Raw genomic sequence first — 26,605 nt, forward strand, 5'->3', positions numbered from 1 at the left:
CTGACGCTACGGTCGAAACTGGAACGGTTAGTATATCACGGTACCTGCCCTGTTGTACCCTCCACCGGGCTAATATATCAAAATTAGGATTATCATCAAAATCAATCACAGATTGATCAAGATAGATTTTTAATTCAGAAGTTGACCCACTAGATGATGAATATGAGTGAGTTCGTCTACTTTTTTGCAATTGAAATCATCCTAAGAATCTAGACAAAGACGAGGAAGAAAAACTCGAACCAGTAACATTTTGTGGTGTCCTATGCTCTCCTAGTTGATTTTTGTATTTATCATACAATTGAGTCAAACAATTATTTATTTCGTTCATTTGTGTTTTGACTTTTTCTTGATCATTAGCATATAATGTTTCCAACCATACTTCTAGTACTTCAATCTTACACCTAGGATCCATAACCATAGCAATACTAAACAAAATTGGCAAAGTATCAAAATATTTTGAAAATTTTTCTCTCATTGCCGCCAAAGCATTTTTAGAAGCATCAAATTGTGAATATTTATCAACTGCCATACAAATATGTGTTAATTGCATAAGCACTTGACTAGATGTAGGATAATAAATTGAACAACATATCTTTGTAGCAGTATGAAAAACATCTAAAAATCTATAATAACTTCAGTAATTGCCAAATCATAATCACTAGGTACTTGTAAATTTGAACTACCATATTTTTCTTTCATTTCTTCGCAAAATAAATCTACAACCCTCCTATATTTTATTGCCACGTTTAATAGTACATAACTAAATATGTTGAGTTCCATCTATGAGGCACATCTAATGGAATGTTTCTCCTCTTCATGTGTAATTTTACACAACAATTTTTAAACATTTCGTATCTGGATACAGATCAATTAAAGCATAGTACAATATCACTAATTACTTCAATGGAGTTATGTAAAATGTGTAAACCATCTTGAACTATCAAATTACAAATATGAGCACAACAACGAACATGAAATAAGTTTCCACCTACAGTTAGTGTAAGATAGCGTCTCATTGTTCTTTGAGCAACTTCATTATTACTAGCATTATCTAGTGTAATAGAAAATATTTTGCTACTAATGCTTAAGGATTCAAGTTCTTGTAGAATTAAATTCGATATCGAGAATCTAGTATGAGGGGATTCTAACATTTTGAAACTAATAATTTTTTTATTCAAATTTCATTCATTATCAATATAATGGGCTGTCAATGATAAATAACTCATTTTTTGGACAGAAGTCCATATATCAGATGTATACATATTTTTCCATCAAAATTATTAAAAAAATTCTTCAATTCAAGTAATCTATTTTGAAGTTTATTTATAATATCTTTTTTCGTAGTTGTAGTAGAAAAACCATGATATTGAGGAATAATGCCCCTTTGAATCATACCAGTAAAATCATGCTTTTCAACAAAAGTAAATGGTTGTTCAGCTCTAACCATATAATCTATTACCTCTTCATGTGCACGTGATTCATCATATTGAAAATTAGCGATATTTCCTGTTTGATCTACATTTAATTGCATTTGTGTTCTGATATCTACATTACTATTTTGTCTACATTTATCAGAGTGACGTATCAAATGACTAGTACCTCTACTAGATGCACCACTTAATAGCTTATCACATGTTAAAACATTTTTCTTTCACTACTTTAACATTATTAGGATTTGTTATTATAATTCTATCAAAAAATTCTCATGCACCACTAGGTGGCTTTTGGGTTTTAACACTTCTAGTTGTACCAGTGGAAGTAGACTCATTTTGAGTTTGAGGTTGAGTAAAGGGAGATCCTATGGATTCTCTCACAATAACATCCTCCTCATCAATAGTGTTAGGAATCATGGTGTTATCAACGTTATGCCTAGGGTCCATACTAAATCAAATTAAATGTGCAATAATTTATAAATAAGAAATTACCCCAAGAATTCAATTCTCTATAATGAGTTGAAGATGAGTTGCTAAATGCCAATGCCCAATAGTGCTTTTACAAATTGCAATTCACATTCACCTAACAAAAAAACAGAATGACACAATTATAAGTCATAAATTCATAATTGATTAATAGATAAAATTAACAAATTAATGAAATAATAAATTTATATTAATGTATTATTGTATTAGACTATTAATATTGGTGTATAATTATTAGTTTATAATTCATTACCGTCCGAGAAGTCGAGAACTCACTGTGAGAGTTCGAGATACTTCGAGAGAGACAGACGGTGAGACGGAGCGAATGAGCAACAGAGCGAGGCAGAGAGCGATGCTCGTGTAGAGAGACTACGAGAGAGACAGAGCAGCAGCCGTAGTCAAGTCTGACTGTCCGAGAGAGGCAGTCCACAACCACTGGTCTAGGCGGAGACTCTGAGAGAGTGGAGATCGAGATCGAGATCAAGAGAGGCAGACACTGAGATCGAGATAGGCAGAGCCGCTGAGAGCTGCGAGAGATTAGGGAGTTGAATGCTGAGAGCAGAAGTGGATTCAAACAAGCGGAGGCAGTGAGGCATGGCCTCACCAAGTCACCAGCTCAAACAGAGACTTTGAGTTTCAGATCAGTGCCTCGGCCCTCGGGTGACTGGGTGAGTTAAGTTGTGCTTGTGATTTTGAATTTTGATTTGTGAAATTGTGACTATGAATTTGATGTAACTTCGTAGAAATTGTGACTAAGATTTGTGAGGACCGAGAGAGTGAGAACTAAGAAGCAGATGTAACTTTGTAAGAAATTGTGACTGAGATTTGTGAAGAATCAAGAATGTGAAAGGAGTTATTTATAGGCTTGTTTAGTCCATTAGTTGTTTCAATTGTTTGTAGCAAACGGTTTCTGATTTGATTCATTTATAGGCTTTTCTGTTGTTCAGTTCTTCTCTCGTCTAGTGTTCTCCAAGTTGTAGCAAACGGTCTTCTGAATTTGCATCTATGGCTATGGGATTGGTCTCTGCTAGAGTGCCAGACTGCCTCTGGCTCTACACTGCAAGTCTACATCTAGTCTCTATACTTCTATCAGTTCTATATCCAACGTTCAATTGGTGCATAAGAGTTTGGAGACTTAGACCTGGAGGCTGAAGTCAGAGCGCAGAAGAGAATAACTGAAGTACTGAACGTTTGAAGTTTGAACTGGGTTATGGTCCTTATGGACTTCTGAGTTCTGTCAAAAAAATGGTGTTATCGGGCATTGGGCTCGGACTTCAGGCTGGCTTGGTGGTCGGGCTTCGGGTTGGCTTGGTGGTCGAGCTTCGGGTCGGGCTAGGCCCAAGAAATGAAGCCCAAGTCCTCCTGGGGCATTGGGCCAGGCTGCCCAGGCCTGTCCAAATGCATGCAACTCTTTCTCCCAACACGTGATAGGCTCATGCTTGTGGTTATTTTTGACCTCTGAAGAGGTTTCTGGTGGTCACGTGGATCACAACTTTTTTTAAAAAAATCCAGTTGTCACACAACTTTCAATCCAAAAAATGACTAATAAAAGTAATTTCGAATTTACTTTCCCATTTTTAGGTAATAAATTTATTACTAAAACCTGTATAATAATTAAGAAAGGATTAATTTTTGGTTAATTATAATAATCAAAAGATTGATATATGTGTGATTTAGTGCCATTGAATAATATCTAATATTGGAAAATTAATAAAAAAAAATCTCTTATTTTTGGAATTTTTATTCTAATGTGATAATAACATGCTAGGCTTATGCCACTAACAGCATGTTACATCGAATTACAGCACTTTGAGTGTATCACAATAACAGTATTAGTTATTAACACTTGATTAAGGCACCTAGTCCACTTTCGAGTACTAAAAATGATTTCTTAATTTAATTTCACCACCAAATAACATTTCGATACTCAAATCTTGAGAATAACACAAATCTTTCTGCTGAACGAACTCGAATGCAGACGCATCACCACTAGTAGATCTGTCTACTTTCTTCTTTGCGGAGGGGCGAATTGATGAACTATTGTGTCTAACTGGATCCTGAGAATGATTCAAATCGTGCTGAACAAAATCGAATGCGTAATGATTACAACGAGTTGATTTGTCTACTTTCTTCTTTGAGGACGAGCGTTCACGAATGTTTGTCTTAACAACTGGTTCAAGAAGAGAAGTTATTGATGGATTAATTATCTCCCTCAACTTCCTTAGTAGACTGACTTTATCAGGCTTTGATTGATGCTTAAACTGTTCTGTGAACATTTGTAGCTCGACACTACAATCGATATTATCATTGACAGGTGAAACACTTGGCAATAAGTCAAGTTTTTTCCAAAACTTATCAATGCAAGCAGTATAGGACGATCTTCATTAGTGTATATTGCAAGCTCGTGCGCACATGGCAGTCCATTACTCATACGAAATTTACATCTGCAAGAATATATGTCTTTACCAACAACTTTAGACCATTCAAATTCCAACCAAATCAGATTCAACGAATCCACTGAGACAAAACCCCGTAATTCTCGAAATAGGTCTATTTTGAATAGATGTTAGGCATTATTTTTACTTTTCTTCAAACTAACTTTCATTGCTATGAACTGACCTTGGATGAGCTAATGAATGGGTCTATTTTAAATCGATGTTGGACATTAATATTTATTTAGAATGGATAATTAATTCATTATAATAATTACTAATTTATTATAGCAATTATTAATTTATTACAAGAATTATTTATTTATAAGTATAAATATTAATTTATAATTGTTATTAATTTAATTTAATGGTATGTTTTGTAGTTTATTAAGAATTTAATTTATTTCATATAAATATTTCATTTAAATGTAAAGTTGATGGGTCCCATGATTTTAAAATAAATGAACAAAAAAGTTGACTAAAGTATGTGGGATCCACAGTTAACAAATAATAAAAAAATAAAAAGCTATCTCTCCTATTGTCTTTTCAATAGGGGGTGTAAAAAGTAAAAATGAGGTTCTCAAAAGCATGACCTATTGTATAGATAGAAATATAAGGTGTGTTTGGGAGAGCGGTTGTAATATTCCATCCCAAAATAAAAATAAATAAAATGTAGAATAATAAAAATAAAATGAATTAAAAAAGACTTAGTGTATGAAATGAATAAAATGGGGTGAAAAGAAATTTCATATGAACATGAAGGAATATAGAAAATGATTTTGGGGTCCAAAATTTAAAAGAGGATAAATAGTTGGGCTTAAAAAAATAATAATAAAAAAAATTAAATCGGTGAAGGTCGCAGAGACGCAGACCTTCACCCGTGCATATCAAAAACAAAATAAAGGGGTTTAACCCTTTTGCATATTCTCCTCACCACCTCCGGCCAACTACTTTCGACGACATTCCGGCGAGTCTTCCAGTCGACAAGGTTCAAGTGTGGGTTTTGAATCAACTCTAGAGAAGAGTTTGATTTCTTGAATTGAAGACACTAACAAGCTTCAAGGTAAGTGCTATTAATTTTAATTGTTCTATTTAAGGTTGGGTTGACATGAGAAACAATATATGGTGGGATTAGATTGTTTAACCTTTGAATTTAAGGTAGAATGTGGATTTTTAAGAAATGGGTTGAATTTTAGAGTATGGAATGTGACACTTGAGTGATTGGTGAATATGAAAATTTAATGAAGTTTATTTTATTGAATAGGTTAATGAATTTACGTGGAGTATACATTACGTTTGTGATAAGAATTTGCAATTCGCTTTGAGGTAGGGATTTTTTCCCATTTTTGTCGAATTCTTCAAGTTTCATAAAAATATCTTGAATATCCTCTTCTTTGATATCTTACCATTGTTTGGTTGATAAATTCATTTGGGCTACTCTTTGTTTGTTCCAAAGAGGGTCAAGCCTATATTTTATCCATGTTATTTGTCAATTCTACAATCGATTATTTTTTATCTATTAAACCTTGGAAATGTCAAGTTTGATTGACATATTTAAAATGCTCTGAAACGTGTGTGTATGTGGACATTGCACTCTTTTGTACATTATTAGTGGCATGGTGGATCACCGAGTATGGACTTGGTTGGTTCACGTTAGGTGTTGGTGGATTGGAGGTTACTATGGTTTTTGGGTTAAGAGGGTGCTCCATGAGATCGAGACTCTTGTGTCGGATATATGAGATAGTCAGGTACTAGAGAACTGCGTGGCGGCTCTAGTGTGGCATTATGAGATTGGCATGGTAGCATTGTGATAATGATTGAGGAGTCATTGGAGATGTGTTTGGAGGTTCGAATGGGTGACCGGGTGCATATTTTTGCATTGACATGTTGCTACATTTACTATCTTTAAATTCAGCCTTTCATTGCACTCTATTTATATCTCTACTGGGCATTCGGCTCATTCCCTCTTTTCTATCATTTCATGTGAATTTGTTTTTGAGGTCGGTACTACAGATCATCAGGAGGGGGAGTGACCGTGATGGCCTGAACGAGTGATTAGCTTATGTGTTAGACTCTGGACGTCCTCTGTTAGTTTGTGATTATATATATATATACATTATGAGATTGTTTTCGGAATTTGTGTTGGATGATCAGAAGGGTGCTCCGGCATATTGGGACTCCTGTGTCTAGTAGTATGGCTGTGGTAGTGGACCGTGAGGGTCTTGACTGGATTGATTCTGATTGTTTTTGGATTTTATTAGATTATTATGAACTGGTTGAGTTTTTTGTATATGTACAGGATGACATTCTCCAATTTATAGGGAGATGCAATCCGATTTTCTCTCAACTCTATTGGAGTTGTGCGGGGTTAGTGGTGTCGTTTGTCTTCCTCTTTCCTTCTCCTCGTGCTCCGAGGGTCAGGGCGCGACAGTGGTTGTCTTGATTGTCAATGCTAGCTGTTAAGCTGTTAAAAAAAAAATTAAACTTAAAGCTCTAAAATAAACTGTGAGGTGTTTGGTAAAGTTGTTAACTATTGTTAGCGGATAAGTTGTGTAAAATATATGTTGTTTGTATTTTTTAAATTTTATTTATTTCACTTCAATATAAATATTAATTAATAATTTATTTCATTTTAATATAAATATAAATCTATTTAATATCAATATAAATATATTTAATATGAAGAATATGTATAATATAAATATGCAATATTTAAATATTTAAATACATTTAATATATAGTTATGGATCCACAGCTAAAAAAATTTTAAAAAAATAAATATAAATGGCATGTTTTGACGTGGGACCCATGCAAGAAGGCATGGGGCCTCAGAAGGGAGGGCAGTACCTATGCTTGAACAGAGGAAATAGCAGGAGAACTAATAATAATTGAATATGGTAAAACATATGAATGAATGCTTAAAACTTTCGGCTATACAATAGATGTATTAATATAGCTACGATGTCCAACTGATGTTGCAAGTATTCACTAAAAAAACATGTTTTATTTGAGCTTTTGGTTGACATGCAAAAGAGCTGCTATTAAATTAAAAGCTTATGTCTAACAATAAATCTAATAACTGTTAAATCAGTAATCGTCTCTACTGCATGTTCTACAGAAGAGAAATAGTTCATCAAAATAATCCATCTAGCATAAATAGCTGAATAAGAAGAAAAGGTTCCAAGTGCCGCACAATGATAACATCATATCAAGTTCTTTTTTTCTCGTTTGAATGAGAGAAAAATAATTTAAAATATGGGATCCATAACTGCAAATCACTCATTGAACTTCAGAAATCAACTAGTGCTACAAATTAGATGTGCCCTTGATTTCATAATATAATTCTCCCATTTCGTGGTGGTCGTCTGCCCAATCAACCATAGCAGAGTATTCCTATTCAGCTTAACGTACCTGTAAGTGAATTTAAATTAGATCCTTTCACATTCATCGATTATGATGTGTGGAGTAAATAAGTACACCCCGTATATGCGGTTTTCCCAGACGAAAAGACTTTATCCAAAAGCAGTTTATAGTCAGTCACTCCGTATATACTGTTCTTCCAGACAAAAGAACCGAAGCAGTTTCATCCGACAGTCAGTTACTGACGGTTACCAGGAGCAGTTACAAGAGAAGTTACCAGAGGCAATTAACCGCACCAACTGACATATCCCAAGCCTATAAATACATTTCATTTGACATTTGTAAAGCATTCATCGACAATCGACTCTAATAAAAGATCAGACTCCGTGGACCTAGGCAAGTTGCCGAACCACGTAAATTCTGTGTTGTTTATTCTCTTGAATCTTTCTACTTAATACACATTCTATACTTCGGTGCAAATTTAGCATCGACATGATGCATATTTAAATTAGATCCTTTCACATTCATATTCAGCTTAACGTGCCTGTAAGTGAATTTTTGTGGCATATTAGACATGGTATATGATTGAAGGAAGGGTCAAGAAGAAACAAAAACCTCTCATCTTGTTCAAAACCAATTTGCATCCCTTTATGTGAAGAATCAAAAGAAGTCGAGAGAAAATGACTAAAAAAAGCCAATATAGAAATTGCTCCCTCACAACATCATGATAGTCGAACATCCTGTGAGACGATGCAAGCATGATAAGAACGAGAACGTGGCTTAACAGAAAGTAGGCCGTTATATGGGCAATCCTTGCATTATCTAACCGACCGATATTCTCCTGAAGCTGCGGTTTTTTAGTTCGCACACTCTTTCTCATGTTATCCAGCACCTGAAGATCAAAAGCAGTAGAATTGTAAGATTCTTTTGTTTTTGTTTGAGTAGAATTCATCAAAACACAAGAACATGGGCGCATTGGGGAACAATAGTTAACACATGAAGTGAAGCAGCACGCATAAATATACCTCGAAGTCGAAGTCTCCCTTAACTTCTACTAATTACGCTATCAGTTCAATTATCATCATTGATTGTAGATAATTCACCTCTAAAGACGTCATACACAAATAAAAATATCCTTCTCAGGGCTAAGCTTGATCCTCTTCCGGACCACATACACAACATGGCCAATAGTCTGATCAACTGAACCAGATACCTACATCCATCACAGTTGATACAATTACCATAGGGGGCAATAAAATACTCCCCCTTCTCTCACATACACACAGACACACAAACAAATAAACCTAGGGAGAATATAAATAACTTGAGAAAATCAGGTGAGGAAACCACCTGAGAAACCCTGTAAATCAAAAAATTTGGGGGAAAAGATTTACATCAAATAAATCCCAATAATGAACAACATCAAAGAAAAATCTATCGAAATATCGTTCGAAATAATATGTATTTGCGAGTCAAAAATATTGGATGGAGAGAAAAAAGGAAAACATACCCCAAAAAAGGATCAGAGTCGGGCAAACAGAGCCGAATTAAACAGTAGTCATGAACAATAATGAACAATAAACAAAAGCGTAGAAAGAGAGGGACGATTGAAGCTACCCCAATAATCCATGAGAAGCAGAGAATTCTTAATGTAAAAGAATAAGAGGCTATGTCCGCAATCAACCTGATTAACATTATTTGCACTCAAAAAATAATTAAGTACACCAAAATCTTAATACACCCAAACAAAAACATGACATTCAGTAGTACACCCTTAGTTTTTTCAAAAAAATATCACTTGCACCCCTCTTCTTTCTTCAGTTCCTCCTATGTTAGGGTTTCTTCTTCTTCCCAAATGCATTGAATCAAACCTGTGGCTTTGCGCTTATAAGCTTGTAACCCAGTCTCCCATTCACTCTATTCGACATCTTTGTGTAAGACCCATTTACCCTGAACTTCATCTTCGTGTGAGACCCATTTGCTATGAACTTCTTCTTCGTGTAAGACCCATTGAAGAACAAAGTCCAATCTTTCTTTACCCCTTTTTGCCTAACTCAACCATCTATGCGGATGAATCTTGGGGATTGCCACATAGCCTACTATAGGCAGTCTAGTATAGTTGAGAAAACTAACATAGTAGAAATCAACAAAGCAATGTTCAGCCCAAATCACAAACCCACCGTTATCCGGATATGCTGAGGAAATCCAAAATTACTAATAATGGTTCGCTAGCTTGAACCACTGGTTCCTCGTCGTGCGAGCCACCGGCAACCTCGAAGTAGATGAAAATGAAGATTGAATGGAGGGTTTTGTGTTTTGTTGGTTTCTAGTAGATGGAGATGAACAGAGCAGGAGAATGTTTGAGAGTTATGTGGTAGGGATAATGGATGTGTTAAGATTGGTGATTTTGGCAAAATTTTGGGGTGCGCTTAGTAAAACGTGGAGTGTAAATAGTCATACTCAATCAACCTACCTCTCACACACCCCTATTGTCTCTCCCAACAAAGTCGCTCCGAGAGTGCCTTCACTGCCAATACCATAACATAAGAAGAAAGGAAAACCCCTTATAAAGAAGGGAAATTAGAAGATGACCTTGGAATTCAAGATGAATCTAACATTGATGAGTGGAACCGTTGCGGAAAGAAGCTGACGTGGCAGTATTAAAATTTGACTAGACATTCTCTGAGTTTTCGTGGTATAGTATTGTGTGTATATATATATACTAGTGGTGAACCCGCGCAATGCGTGGACGTTATTTATTTTTAACCATGTATGTATATAAATAAAATTTTATCTTTAATGCAATATATATATAAGTGAAGATTTGAAGTATTTGTGATTAGAACCTTCATGAGACTTACTTGCCAACCAATAATTTTCCAGCATCCTTCCAAACAGTAATCATAATAATAATCTACTTTTGATTTATGCTTTGATCTATTACATAGACACATTAACAGTTTTTTATCCTCAACAAAAAACCAAGCCACTAAAACCACATTAGATAACTATTCAATTATATCTTCTTTAAAAAAAAAACCTTTAGCGAATAGAAAGACTTACTTGCCTCCCATAAATTTTCCAACATCCTCGATTCGACTTGTGCTTTTGATCTCTTACACAGACACATTTAATAATTTTTCATCCTCACGTCTCTCCTTCCAATGGATTATTTTGCAGCTTGACATTAGAGATTGTAGAATATACAACTCCTTGAAGACATTAACATAAACACAAAATCAAAAAACAACGAATGAAGAAATATATCCAAAAGCCACTAAAACCACGGGTTCGTTTGACCAACTTCATGTGTTCTAACGAAATTACGCTTGTTTTTTATTTTTAAAGATTCAAATGCATAGAATAAGTATTAGGCCATCAAGTGAACAAAAAATGAACTCATATGCGAGCAATGATAGGTTGAAGACCAAAAAAATACATATATGCACGAAGAATTATTTGATTATAAACAAACAGAACAATCACATTGATTAACATCGAAAAATTCAAAGTCCATTGCTGTTCGGCGACTGGCATAACGAATAATAATAGATCATCTCTTAAGAATTGCCTTAGTCATCAAAATTCAGTTCCACTCCACAAAATGGAGGGATTTAAATTCTACAGAACCAAAAGCCATGCCTCTTATATCATGGTAGTGTCTGATAGGTTCTAATCACTACAACTACACATTCACGTGCAGTCCAATCAGGTTACTTGCTGCTGGTGGGCGCCGCAAGCAGGGCAAGTTCCTTAAGCTGCAGCTGCCGCTTCTGCTGCTGTATACATGCCTAGGTCATGAGGTGGTAACAAAGCATATCTATAACCATCATAAGCTGGCCTCCATAGCATGGTCCACCCTATTGATTGCCATAGTCTGCTCTAAATTGCTAAATAAAATATCATATATGAAGAAAAGAAAAAAAAAAAGGCCAGCATTTAGTTGTAATTAACAACGGTTCATATGTTTATGACTAAAAGATTGCCGACATGATGCTCCTACCCTTTACTGTCCTATTTGACGGATCGAGTTTAACACAAGAGGGGGGGTGAATTGTGTCCCCAAATTCCAATTGGAATCCCTTTTTCAATTTAAACAAATTAATGACAATTAACAAAGAAACCTCCACTAATGCAATTATCAACCTCAAGCAAATTATCAACACACAAGGGCAGAAAATCAGTTTTAATGCATGGTCTTGCAATGACCAAAATAGTTTAGGAAACAATTAAACACTTAGTCAATCAACATGCAAACAATGCAATGAACAAAAATTGACACAACGATTTATAGTAGTTCGGAGACCCTTCTCCTACGTCTACTACCTAGGTTCACCAACCTAGGATTTTCAACCTCCACTAAGGATGTGGTTTTCTCAAGAGCTCCACAAAACTCACAAGGGTTTTTAGGTCACCCTTGAAACTGAAGATTTCAAGACAATCTTCAAACTTTACAACCAAGGGTTTCTAAGAACTCCCTCAAACTTCAATGTTTGTAATATGCCCTAACAAAGGGACTTTCTCAATGGGTTTTTTAGCCAAGGTTCTCACAACTAGCACTAAGCTATTTAAGTGAAGAACTTTCAATAACAACAATCACACACTCACGGGTAGGATTTTCAAGTAGGTAAGGTGAGGTGATTTTGGGAGAAATAACACCTTGAGCTTAAGTGAAAGCACCCTCTCTTTGCAGCAGCAAAATGGTGAGAAGGCCTTGAGTAGTGGCTCAAGAAGAAGCTGGGATTTTAGTAGACAATGGATGCTTGAATGTTTGAAAGCTTTGAACAAAGTTCTCTCTTGATTGCAAATGCTTCTCCAAGTTGTATGAAAGGGAAGATCCTCTTTTAAAGGCAATTCTCTCCTATGCTTGCAGCCATTGGATCAAACTTCAAGAGTTGATCTCTACCATCCATTGCAGCTCCTAATCTTGGTCATTGATGATTTGAGCAAACAAATCTCCACCATAGAGCATATAGACGTTGCACATGCTCCTTTTTTTAAGTCAAAAATTGCAAGCAAGAAAGTTGTCTTATGCACAACCATTTGATCAATGTATGTCTTCAAATCTTGACCATTCAAACTCTCTTTAATTCTCAGCCATGGATGTAGATTGTACTATGCCATCTTGTCCCTTCATTTTGAATCAAAGACTTCAAAAGTGATCCCTTAGTCAAGGATCTTGTTTGATTGCACCAACATAACTTTCTTGGTAGCACATGTCTTGAGTGAAAATGTCAAGGATCTTGTTTGATTGCACCAACCTAACTTTCTTGGTAGCACATGTCTTGAGTGAAAATGTCAAACAAGAATATATCACTAGTGTAGAGAGGACAAGGTTTGTCCCACATGTTTGAAAAGAGTTGTATCTCCATGAAGACCACAACCAATAGCCTCAATGTTTGATTCATTCAACTTGATAAAGTGCCTTAGTGGAAAGTTGGCCAATATAGGATTTTTCATAGTTTCCTAGAGCTCCAAGCTCATTCTTAGAAACTGGACTTCGACCACTCTTGAACATACTAAATTCTGAGCCATATGAGACCACAATGATGATTAACCTACAAGGAAATAGGAGGTAGAACTCCCCAATTGCATGTAAGCTCAAAGAGCTTCATATAGAGCGCATAGGTTAATTATATTAGAAAAACAACCCAGAAAATTCATATTACTGCATGATAAATCATTTTATATGTATTAGAATGTCCATGTAAAATTTCATAACAATCGGAAATCGTTTGGTCACTCAACCAAGCAATTTGATCACTAATAGTGAAACCGATAAATTTTAAGTGTAAATTCAAAGTCATTTTGCAAACTCAGTGTAAATGGCCTTTTCTCTTGAACTTTACTAAATCAAATATGTTCATAGTGATGAAACTAAGATGCACACGAAATTTCATTTAAATCGGAGTTCATTTGGTTCACCACGTTCACAAAGAACACATATGCACAAAATTAGGTAAAACCTAGTTTTGGCGGAATTTAAGCATATGACCAAATATATATGTGATGCACTTAATTTCTCATGATTATAGTCCTAGAACATATATTAAGCCTTCATGTGCATGTGGTTCAAGTTTCAAGTCATTTCGACCTAAGTTGGTTAAGATATGATAATTGGAAAATTAATGCTCTAACTTAGTTCATGTATGTTTGTTTTCAAACCTTAATTTCCAGCACTATCTCAAAAATATATAGTCATTTAAATTCAATTCATATAAATCAAATATTGCTTTAATGTTTCATTATCATTTATAAATGATTTAATATCATCAAAATTAGACATATAGGACCATAGGTCCAACAATCTCCCCCTTTTTGATGATTACAAAACATGCATGATATAAATGTCTATTTGATTGTAATTGAATTTAATATCAATTCAAAGTGCATTAAAAAGTTTAATGATATCAATTTAAAACAATTTTGAAACTCATATACAACTTTAGTTAAGTAAGCTTAGCTCCCCCTTACTTTAACATCTATTCTCTCCCAATCATGGCATATACACTCCCCCTTAAGTTATGCCTATATATGCATTTTGGCAAATGATTTTAATGCAATTTATCATCATGTCTCTCCCCCTTTTTGTAATAATTCAAAAAGTGGAGAACTAAGGGGTTGATGCAAGTTTTGGAAAAGATTTATAAGCATTTTTGAGATTTTATCACAAAAGTGATTTAAGACCATAAACATACTTCAAATAATATCAAAACTAGTTCTCATCAACAAATAGTCATGGCAACACACCAATTGAACTAATAGAACCTAAGTGACCTAATTTGGGGCCTATCACACTAAGTGACCCATGGCCTCCTAATGACACTAGGTTACTCCTCCTTCAATCATGCATACCAATTTATACATTTAGCTTATAAGCACATATCACCAAGAAAATATAATAAGCATTCAAGTTCAATCTTGGGATATCAATCAAACAAGGATATGCATTCAAGAAATATGCTCTCAAGGTGCTTCACACAAACTCAATGCATTTCTTAGTTTTATGAATCTATCTTTAGCTAAAGGTTTAGTGAACAAATCGGCAATATTATGTTCCCCTTCTACATGTTCAAGCACAATGTTCTTTTTAGCAACATGATCTCTAATGAAATGATGTCTAATGTCTATATGCTTAGCTTTACCATGATATCTAGGATTCTTAGACAAATGTATGGCACTTATGTTATCACAAAGAATTGGAATGTTTGAAAATTCCATATTAAAATCAAGCATTTGTTGTTTAATCCAAAGCAATTGGCAAGTACAACTACCAATAGCCATATATTCGGCTTCGGTAGTGCTCAAAGCAACACATGTTTGCTTCTTGGAGAACCAAGATATGAGCATATTTCCTAGGTATTGACAAGTACCACTAGTACTTTTCCTATTTATTTTGCAACCCGCAAAGTCGGCATCTACAAATGAATGCAAGTCAAATGAAGATTTATTATCATACCACAACCCTAGGGAAGGTGTGTCCTTTAAGTACCTAAGAATCTTCTTTATGGCCATGAGATGTGTTTGCTTAGGATTAGATTGAAATCTTGCACACATGCAAACACTAAACATAATATCGGGCCTAGATGCGGTCAAGTAAAGTAAACTACCAATCATTGACCTATATCTCTTTTGATCAACATCATTACCATCTAGGTCAGGTTCTAATTTGGTTCCCACGCCCATAGGTGTGGATGAACCTTTAGAAATATCCATGCCAAACCTTTTTAATATCTCATTTGTATACTTAGTTTGACTAATGTGAGTGCCAAGTGGGGTTTGTTTAATTTGTAAACCTAGAAAGTAAGTCAATTCACCCATCATACTCATTTCAAATTCATTCTTCATGCATAATGCAAAATCTTCACACATAGATTCTAATGTAGCACCAAACACAATATCATCAACATATATTTGCACAATTAGCATATCAAGACCTTTGTATTTAATAAACAAAGTATCATCAATACTACCACATTGAAAACCATTTTCAAGCAAGAACTTAGACAATCTTTCATACCAAGCTCTAGGAGCTTGTTTTAAACCATATAAAGCCTTGTCTAGTTTGTAAACATGGTTTGGAAATTTCTTACTTTCAAATCCGGGAGGTTGTTTAACATAAACTTCCTCATTTATCACACCATTTAAAAATGCACTTTTCACATCCATTTGAAAAAGTTTGATATTTTTGTAACATGCAAATGCAAGCAATAATCTAATAGCCTCTAACCTTGCAACCGGTGCAAAGGTTTCATCAAAGTCAATGCCCTCTTCTTGGCAATATCCTTGGGCCACTAATCTAGCTTTGTTCCTAGTTACATTACCATTTTCATCCATCTTATTCCTATAGACCCATTTTGTTCCTATAATGGTGTGGTCTTTAGGTTTAGGACAAAGAGTCCAAACCTTACTTCTCTCAAATTGTTCTAACTCCTCTTGCATGGCATACACCCAATCATCATCATGCAAAGCATCACGTACATTTTTAGGCTCTACTAAAGAAAGCATGGCAAAAGAGTTTAAAGGATTAGAATTGACCGTAGAGTCCCTTTTGGCTCTTAGTTGCCTTCCTTGATGCAAGTCTCCAATAATTAGTTCTTTTGGATGAGACTTCATCACCTTGTATTTGTGAACACCCGGTTGTTCCATAGCATTTTCAGCTTCTTTTGGTTCTTCATTTCCCTCGGGTTCTCCTTCACTTTCTTCATTTGGTGGTGTTTCTTCATTTGAGATATTTATCTCCCTTAAGTTCTCCACCAAAGGGACATCATCTTCATTTTCTTCTAGCAATTGTACTCCATGTGTACCTTCATTTTTGTGCTTCAAAGGATGTTCCAAATCTGAAAAATCATTTTCTACACGCACATTTGGAGCAAGTGTGGTCATATCATCGAATTTAACATTTACACTTTCTTCCACAATTTTAGTTCTAGAGTTAAATACTCTATATGCTTTAGATGATGATGAATATCCTAAAAATATTCCAATGTCACTCTTTGCATCAAATTTATCCAAATTGTCTTTGGTATTTAAAATAAAACATTTAGCACCAAAAACCTTAAAGTAATCTACTTTAGGTTTCTTGCCATACAAGAGTTCATAAGGAGTTTTCTTTAATCCTTTTCTAATGCTAAGTCTATTACTCACATAACATGCATTACTAGTAGCTTCGGCCCAAAAATATTTAGGAAGATTATATTCTAAAAGCATGGTTCTTCCTAGTTCTTGTAAAGTTCTATTCTTCCTTTCTACAACCCCATTTTGTTGAGGTGTCCTAGGAGCACTAAACTCGTGTTTAATACCAAAAGAAGCACACAAAGAATCAAAATTAGCATTTTCAAATTCACCTCCATGGTCACTTCTAATTTTTGAAACTTTTAAGTTATGCTCATTTTGCAATCTTCTAAGTAAGTTTTCAAAAGCATGCAATGCATCACTTTTATGCACAAGAAACAAACACCATGTAAATCTAGTATAATCATCCACAATAACAAATGCATAGTATTTTCCACCTAGACTCCTAACTCTACTAGGACCAAATAAATCCATATGCAACAATTCTAGAGGCCTAGAAGTACTAATATCAAGTTTAGGCTTAAAAGACTCTTTAGTTTGTTTACCCCTAACACAAACATCACAAACATGCTCAACATTGAAATTTAACTTAGGCAATCCTCTAATAAGTTCATTGGCACACAACTTTTTCAATGTAGACATTCCGATATGACCTAATCTTCTATGCCAATGCAAAGCATCATCATTCTTAGCAAGCAAGCAAGATATTTTAGAATTTTTCATAGCATCAAAATGCATTACATACATATCACCACTTCTACTTCCTAATTTCACAACATTACCATAAACATCAAACACATAACATTTATCATTTTTGAAAAGAATATCAAAGCCTTTATCGGCTAAATGACTAACACTCAATAAATTAAAAGATAAATTTTCAACCAATCTTACTTCACTAAGGGAGAAAGAAGAGTTACCTATGGATCCCAAGCCTAGGATCTTACCTTTGACCTTGTCTCCAAAGGTCACAAATCCTCCATTCTTATTTGCTTCAAAGGATGTGAATAATGAAGCATCTCCCGTCATGTGTCTAGAACAACCACTATCCAAATACCATTTGCATGATTCGGATTTGGATTTTAAGCACACCTAGATAAACACATGTTTAATATACCTTAGGTATCCAAACTTTGGATCCTTTGGGGTTAGTAGCAATAAAGGCATATGCATCAATTTTGAAAGTTCTCATCACATATGCTTTCTTTTCAAAGTCATTCAACCCTTTAGGCACCCAAACCTTCTTCACATAAATTTTTCTCTTTCTAGGTGTAGTTCCCTTAGGAACATTAGCCTTACCCTTGGGGTAGGTACCATTTTTGTTCACATTGACCGTGACCTCCTTAGCCTCTAGGGTGTCCTTAAGTTTCATAGGATCATATCCTAATCCACTTTTGTCAAGATAATGTCTTTGAGATGCAAGAAGTTCATCCAATTTAGAAGAACTCATAGAAAATTTTGAAAATTGTTTTTCAAGCATATTGTATTTCTCATTGGCCATATCAAGCTCTTTTTGTAGAGAAGAAGAGTTAGGCATAATAATGCACTCATGATCATCCCATGTATCCAACTCACCTTCTAGCTCATGAATCCTAGCATGCAAAGCATCTAAGTCATGTGAATTGCTAGATGATGCAATGTTACTAGAATTAACACATGTTTTCAATTGATTTTTTAAATCCTCATTTTCTTGAACTAATGCATCAAGTGAAAAACATACATCATCATATTTAGATTTCAAATCACAACACTCATTTAGATGCATTTTTTCTACTTTAGAAAGTCTACTAACTTCTTTCTTAGCATGCTTGTGTTTATGCATCAATTTCTCATAAGCAATATAAAGTTCATCATAAACACAAGAGAGCTCATCATAAGAAGGTTTAGAAGATGTTACCATCTCATCCGAATTTGATGAGGACACTTCCTCTTCCTCATTTGCCATGAGACACAAGTTGGCTTGGAGTTCCTCTTCACTATCACTTGAAGATGATGATGAAGAATCATCCCAAGTGGTCTTGAATGCCTTCTTCTCCTTCTTCCCTTTGTCCTTCTTCTTCTCTTTCTCTCTATATTCCTTATGCTTCTTCTTTTGAAGCTTAGGGCAATCGGCCATAAAGTGACCTACTTTGCCACACTTAAAGCAAGTACTCTTTTCTTTCTGTATCTCCTCTCTCTTTTCTTTAAAAGCCTTTCTATTCTTGAATCCTCCACGTTTGTTCATCTTCAAGAACTTCTTGAAATGCTTAGCTAATAGGGCTGCCCCTATTTCACTATCATCATCACTAGAATCCGAACTAGTGTCACTATTGATCCTAAGAGCTAAGCCATTTTTCTTAGGTGGTGCATCTTCCTCATCTAATCTTGACATCTCCAACTCATGTGTCATTAGACTTCCTATTAATTCCTCTATCTTAAGCTTCCTAAGGTCTTTAGCCTCTTTAATGGCTACTACCTTATCTTTCCAAATCCTAGGTAAACTCCTAAGGATCTTTTGGACCTTATCAACTTCCTCATATGGTTTGTTCAAAGCTTCTAATTCATTACATATGCAAGTAAGTCTAGAAAACATCTCCCTAATGCTCTCACCCTTCTTCATTCTAAAGGTCTCAAACTCGGTGACTAGCATGTTTATCTTAGAGTCCTTCACTTGACTTGTTCCTTCATGCTTCAACTCTAACATATCCCAAATCTCCTTTGCACTCTTACATTGAGCTATGTAATCAAATTCACTCCTAATAAGTGCAATGTGCAAAGTGTTGATTGCCTTATTATTTAGGCTAAGTAATCTCTTATCTTCCTTAGTAAACTCACTCTTTTCCTTATCTACCATCTCATCACCCAAAAGTTTCCTAGGAACATAAGGACCATTCTCTACAACTTCCCACAAATCATAATCAATGGAATTTATAAAAATTTTCATCCTATTTTTCCAAAAACCGTATTGCAAGCCATTGAAAAATGGTGGTCTATTCATGGATAGGCCTTCGGCCTCACCATAAGAATTAATATTTGCCATAAATATGCCAAATAGGATATAACTCCTAGTTTTAGCTAACCTGCTCCGATACCAATTGACGGATCGAGTTTAACACAAGAGGGGGGGTGAATTGTGTCCCCAAATTCCAATTGGAATCCCTTTTTCAATTTAAACAAATTAATGACAATTAACAAAGAAACCTCCACTAATGCAATTATCAACCTCAAGCAAATTATCAACACACAAGGGCAGAAAATCAGTTTTAATGCATGGTCTTGCAATGACCAAAATAGTTTAGGAAACAATTAAACACTTAGTCAATCAACATGCAAACAATGCAATGAACAAAAATTGACACAACGATTTATAGTAGTTCGGAGACCCTTCTCCTACGTCTACTACCTAGGTTCACCAACCTAGGATTTTCAACCTCCACTAAGGATGTGGTTTTCTCAAGAGCTCCACAAAACTCACAAGGGTTTTTAGGTCACCCTTGAAACTGAAGATTTCAAGACAATCTTCAAACTTTACAACCAAGGGTTTCTAAGAACTCCCTCAAACTTCAATGTTTGTAATATGCCCTAACAAAGGGACTTTCTCAATGGGTTTTTTAGCCAAGGTTCTCACAACTAGCACTAAGCTATTTAAGTGAAGAACTTTCAATAACAACAATCACACACTCACGGGTAGGATTTTCAAGTAGGTAAGGTGAGGTGATTTTGGGAGAAATAACACCTTGAGCTTAAGTGAAAGCACCCTCTCTTTGCAGCAGCAAAATGGTGAGAAGGCCTTGAGTAGTGGCTCAAGAAGAAGCTGGGATTTTAGTAGACAATGGATGCTTGAATGTTTGAAAGCTTTGAACAAAGTTCTCTCTTGATTGCAAATGCTTCTCCAAGTTGTATGAAAGGGAAGATCCTCTTTTAAAGGCAATTCTCTCCTATGCTTGCAGCCATTGGATCAAACTTCAAGAGTTGATCTCTACCATCCATTGCAGCTCCTAATCTTGGTCATTGATGATTTGAGCAAACAAATCTCCACCATAGAGCATATAGACGTTGCACATGCTCCTTTTTTTAAGTCAAAAATTGCAAGCAAGAAAGTTGTCTTATGCACAACCATTTGATCAATGTATGTCTTCAAATCTTGACCATTCAAACTCTCTTTAATTCTCAGCCATGGATGTAGATTGTACTATGCCATCTTGTCCCTTCATTTTGAATCAAAGACTTCAAAAGTGATCCCTTAGTCAAGGATCTTGTTTGATTGCACCAACATAACTTTCTTGGTAGCACATGTCTTGAGTGAAAATGTCAAGGATCTTGTTTGATTGCACCAACCTAACTTTCTTGGTAGCACATGTCTTGAGTGAAAATGTCAAACAAGAATATATCACTAGTGTAGAGAGGACAAGGTTTGTCCCACATGTTTGAAAAGAGTTGTATCTCCATGAAGACCACAACCAATAGCCTCAATGTTTGATTCATTCAACTTGATAAAGTGCCTTAGTGGAAAGTTGGCCAATATAGGATTTTTCATAGTTTCCTAGAGCTCCAAGCTCATTCTTAGAAACTGGACTTCGACCACTCTTGAACATACTAAATTCTGAGCCATATGAGACCACAATGATGATTAACCTACAAGGAAATAGGAGGTAGAACTCCCCAATTGCATGTAAGCTCAAAGAGCTTCATATAGAGCGCATAGGTTAATTATATTAGAAAAACAACCCAGAAAATTCATATTACTGCATGATAAATCATTTTATATGTATTAGAATGTCCATGTAAAATTTCATAACAATCGGAAATCGTTTGGTCACTCAACCAAGCAATTTGATCACTAATAGTGAAACCGATAAATTTTAAGTGTAAATTCAAAGTCATTTTGCAAACTCAGTGTAAATGGCCTTTTCTCTTGAACTTTACTAAATCAAATATGTTCATAGTGATGAAACTAAGATGCACACGAAATTTCATTTAAATCGGAGTTCATTTGGTTCACCACGTTCACAAAGAACACATATGCACAAAATTAGGTAAAACCTAGTTTTGGCGGAATTTAAGCATATGACCAAATATATATGTGATGCACTTAATTTCTCATGATTATAGTCCTAGAACATATATTAAGCCTTCATGTGCATGTGGTTCAAGTTTCAAGTCATTTCGACCTAAGTTGGTTAAGATATGATAATTGGAAAATTAATGCTCTAACTTAGTTCATGTATGTTTGTTTTCAAACCTTAATTTCCAGCACTATCTCAAAAATATATAGTCATTTAAATTCAATTCATATAAATCAAATATTGCTTTAATGTTTCATTATCATTTATAAATGATTTAATATCATCAAAATTAGACATATAGGACCATAGGTCCAACACTATTCACCTTGTGCAATGCCTCCTCGGCATTATTTCTAGAAAGGAAATTCATGATGAGGATCAAGGGGTAAGCAAGCAAATAACTGGAAAAATGCAACCAAAGGCGTTGTCATTGCAATGTTTTTTTTTTTTATTTGGAAAAAACAGAATTACAATGACAAACTTTACCTGCTGGCAAATTGTACAAACCCACACCTTCTTCCAACTGTCATTTTCACAGAGATTATCTCTGTTGGTTTCAAGCTTACAATGTAATTGAGAGACACAGAGATATATTTTGGCAATCACTTAAACTGGCAGTGATCCCACTCTTTTGTTGATTTTATTGAATGACTTTGCACAACCTTATAAAGGCATTACATGCTAACAATTCGGATAAATAAAACAACCATGATTGCAACTAACTTTATTCCTAAAATCATGCATGAATACTAGCTCCTACTGGAGGTGTTGCTGAAGACTAGGACTCAAGCTGACTTGATTTGGTGTTGCTGAAGACTCGGACTCAAGCTGACTTGATTTGTTATCCACAAAACTCCCCCCCAAACTAGGTCGGCTTGAATTACCATCATCGCGAATCTCCTTCATTCCAAGCATATCTCTCAGTTTTGCGAAGCTCTTGAAAGGCAGTGGCTTCGTGAATATGTCAGCCACCTGTTCAAGTGTATGACAATATTCTAGCTTGATCACTCCTTCCTTGACATGTTCTCCGATGAGCTATTTCCGCCAGCTACGGTAGTGGCGAAGCACTACTGAGCAATTCACGTATCACTTGATACGGACGACTTCTGCTTGAATTCCAGGCCCGTGGTGCCTGCTTTAGGCCATACAGAGCCTTCCTCAAATGATACACCTTATGTTCTTCTCCTTGGATGACAAATCCTTCGGGTTGATGAACATATACATCTTCTTCAAGCACTCCATACAAGAACGCAGATTTGACATCAAGTTGAAATATATTCCATTTCTGTGCTGCTGTTATTGAGATGATCAGTCTCACTGTGTCGAATCTGACCACAGGTGCAAAAACTTCTTCATAATCAATACCATACTTCTGTCCGTACCCCTTCGCCACTAGCCGTGCCTTATAGCGATATATGCTTCCATCAACTCCCCTTTTGTTTCCAGCATTCCTTTTGGTTTGCTTCTTCGAAGTTCAGAGGCTCACGATCAACATAGAGACGTACAAGATTTGCTTCTAACTCATCATCATAATTTATTGCTGAAGATGTTGCATATATATCTCTCAAACTTCTCATACGCAGAGGTGGGGTTGAATCTGAAGAAGTAATACTACCAATATTTGGTGAAGGATTTGTTTCCTTTTCTCGTTGTGTTTCTGGATGAGGAATTGGATTACAATTTGATATTTGTTCTGCTTCTGTCTCTTCTATTTGTACCACTTTGTCTGAGTTCTCACTTGAGTCCCAGCTCCATGCAGTGTCTTCATTGAATACTACGTCTCGACTGATCAAGAGCTTCTTTTCAAGAGGATTGTATAATTGGTAAGCTTTAGATTCTTCACTATAGCCCACAAATATACACTTGATCCCATGATCATCAAGGTTCTTCCCTCTAGCTTCTGGAACCTGTGCAAATGCGATGCAGCCAAACACCCTAAGATGTGTCACGCTAGGCTTGACTCCACTCCATGCCTCTTGTGGTGTCATGTCTATAACACTCTTCGTGGGGCTCCTATTCAAGAGATAAACAGAACATGCTACGGCCTCCGCCTAGAACTCTTTAGGCATGAGTCTTTCTTTGAGTAGTGTTCTGGTCATATTCATTATCGTGCGATTCTTCCTCTCAGCTGTCCCCTTCTGCTGTGGGGTATAGGCTACTGTAAGCTGGTGTTGAATACCATGTTCCCTGCAAAAATTTTGAAATACATTGGAGGTATACTCCCCTCCACGATCAGACCTTATAACCACAATTTTGCAACCACTTTCAGTCTCAGTTAGAGCTTTGAACCTTTTGAAAATTTCAAATGCAGCTGATTTTTCTTTGAGAAAGAACACCCAAGTTTTTCTACTAAAGTTGTCAATAAACGTGATGAAATACTTGTTACCTCCAAGTGATTCTGGTTCAATTGGGCCGCAAATGTCAGTGTGCACCAACTGTAATAGTGCAGTTGCTCTTCTTGTTGCAGTAGTAGGGAAGGATTCTCTTGCTTGCTTTCCAAGAATCCAAGTGGTGCACAAGTGTTGTAGTTTCTCAATGTTGGGTAGACCCTTCACCATTTCTTTCTTGGACAACAATTTGAGACCTTGGACATAGAGATGTCCATAGCGTAAATGCCACCTTTCTGTTTCATTCTTAACTTGACTTGCTAGGCAAAGCTCAGATTTTGCATTTAGCAATAATGGGAACATTCTATTCTTTGTCATCGATACTCGAGCAATCAATACTCCTCCTGAGTTTCTAAGTTCAAGTGTGTTACCTTCCATATGAATCACATGTCCTTTCTCCAATAGGTGCCTAAGACTTAGAATATTGCTTCACATCATTGGTATATAGTAAACATCTGAAATAATTACAGTACCTCCATTCTTTTGAGTGACTGCAACCTTTCCGCTTCCTGAGACGGTGAGTTTAGTCCCATCTCCTAGGTTGACTGTGCCATGCTCTCCTTCATGAAGCTCCACAAACATTTCTTTTCTTCCACACATATGATTGTTGGCCCCTGTATCTAAATACCAGATATTTCCATTTTCTAACGGTTCTCATCCAGCTACTAGTAGTGAAGGTTCCTCTTCTAAGGTTGCTGTGTTCTCAGCAAAGTTCACCACCTTATCATCCTTCTATGGACAATCACAAGAAAGATGTCCAAACTGGTTGCAATTCTAGCATTGCATCTGCATTTTCCTTTCACCATACTGCGAGTTCCTTTCACGAAATCCACGCCCTCTTGAGTTGGAACCTCCACGTCCTCTTCCTCGACCACCACTGGTTTTATCTGGCATAAACTTGACCTTTAATGCTTGCCCACCAGCTGCAGTATTAACATTCTTTCGAAACCAAGCCTCATGCACCCGAAGAGACCTCAGCAACTCCTCGACACTCATTTTATCAAGATCCCTAGACTCCGCTATTGCCGTGACCACATGCTCAAAACTCGAGGTCAATGATCGTAACATCTTTTCAATGACTCAAACATCATCAAGCTTTTCTCCATTTCTATTCATTTGATTAACTAGACTAATTACCCTTGAATGATAATCAGTCATAGTTTCTCCTTCATACATGTGAACTGTTTCAAACCCTCCCCACAACGTCTGCAGGCGCACCTTCTTGACACGTTCTACCCCTTTGTAGATGACTGCAAGATTGTCCCACACTTCTTTGCTTGTGGTTGCTTCAGATATCTTCTCGAATGTGTCATCCTGGTCCAGACCTTGATAAAGAAGGAATAGGGCCTTCTTATCCTTCTTTCGTTGCTCCTTCAGTGTGCTTTTTTGCTTAGCAGTATAAGCTCTTTCTTCCTTAGGTGTAGGCTCAGTGTATCCATTGTTGACTATGTCCCACAGGTCCTGTGAGCCAAACAAAGCCTTGAATTGAGTACTCCATTTTCCATAGTTGTCTTTCATCAGCACTGGTACTTGGAGTTGCACAAGATTGGAAGCCATTGATCGTTGAAAGCTCCGATACCAGATTGTTGGTTTCAAGCTTAGAATGTAATTGAAAGACATAGAGATATATTTGACGGATCGAGTTTAACACAAGAGGGGGGGTGAATTGTGTCCCCAAATTCCAATTGGAATCCCTTTTTCAATTTAAACAAATTAATGGCAATTAACAAGTAGCACACAAATTTGGACTCTAATGATTTTCCTAATCAATATTCAATCCAATGCAAGATGTGATACAATATAGTGAATAACCAAATATCAAATAATCAAGAATTGCACAAAACAGATTTTCAAGCAACACACTGCACACAGATTTTCCAACTCAGATTTTACCTATCAAATGATGTCAAAATGCAACGAAATTTTATATGCAATGTCACAACACCTTAATAAACACTATACCAAAATTTCAGATCAAAATTCAAAGTTTAAGGCAGTCTGCTAATCTCGGACAGATTAGGGTTTTGAAAATCCTGCAGTTTGAAACAAGTAGTAAATATAAACAAATAAACAAAGAAATCAACACAGCGATTTATAGTAGTTCGGAGACCCTTCTCCTACGTCTACTACCTAGATTCACCAACCTAGGATTTTCCCAACTCCACTAAGGTGTGGTTTTAAGAGACCCACAAAACTCCTTACACCAAGGGTTTCTAAGAACTCCCTCAAACTTCAATGTTTACAATTTCCCCTAACAAAGGGAATTTCTCAATGGGATTTTCAGCCAAGGTTCTCACAGGTTACCTCAAAGGTATTTGGTATGGAACTCTCAAGATTACAGCAACACTCTCAAAGATAGGATTTTAAGAACAAGAGAGGTTTAGATT

At 35.9% G+C, this 26,605-nt stretch overlaps 1 protein-coding gene across 1 annotated transcript; it reads right to left on the reverse strand.

Annotated features, from left to right (window-relative positions):
* Positions 1-24,992: 24,992 nt before the first annotated feature.
* Positions 24,993-25,775, reverse strand: LOC120007293. Its single transcript, XM_038857494.1, has 2 exons — positions 25,356-25,775; positions 24,993-25,286 (listed from the first exon to the last, which is right to left on the reverse strand). Exons 1-2 carry the CDS (start codon positions 25,773-25,775, stop codon positions 24,993-24,995), a joined length of 714 nt encoding a protein of 237 aa, XP_038713422.1.
* Positions 25,776-26,605: the final 830 nt, after the last annotated feature.

The sequence above is a fragment of the Tripterygium wilfordii genome, chromosome 10, assembly GCF_013401445.1.
Source record: "Tripterygium wilfordii isolate XIE 37 chromosome 10, ASM1340144v1, whole genome shotgun sequence".
Lineage (NCBI taxonomy): Eukaryota > Viridiplantae > Streptophyta > Magnoliopsida > Celastrales > Celastraceae > Tripterygium > Tripterygium wilfordii.

What these genes read in the sequence shown, in the direction of transcription:
- LOC120007293 (XM_038857494.1), bottom strand. Translation starts at nt 25,775, where the DNA reads ATGGCTTCCAATCTTGTGCAACTCCAAGTACCAGTGCTGATGAAAGAC. An exon ending in TGACTGATTATCATTCAAGG is followed by an intron (nt 25,287 to 25,355) that starts GTAATTAGTCTA and finishes GTCATTGAAAAG; the next exon opens with ATGTTACGATCATTGACCTC.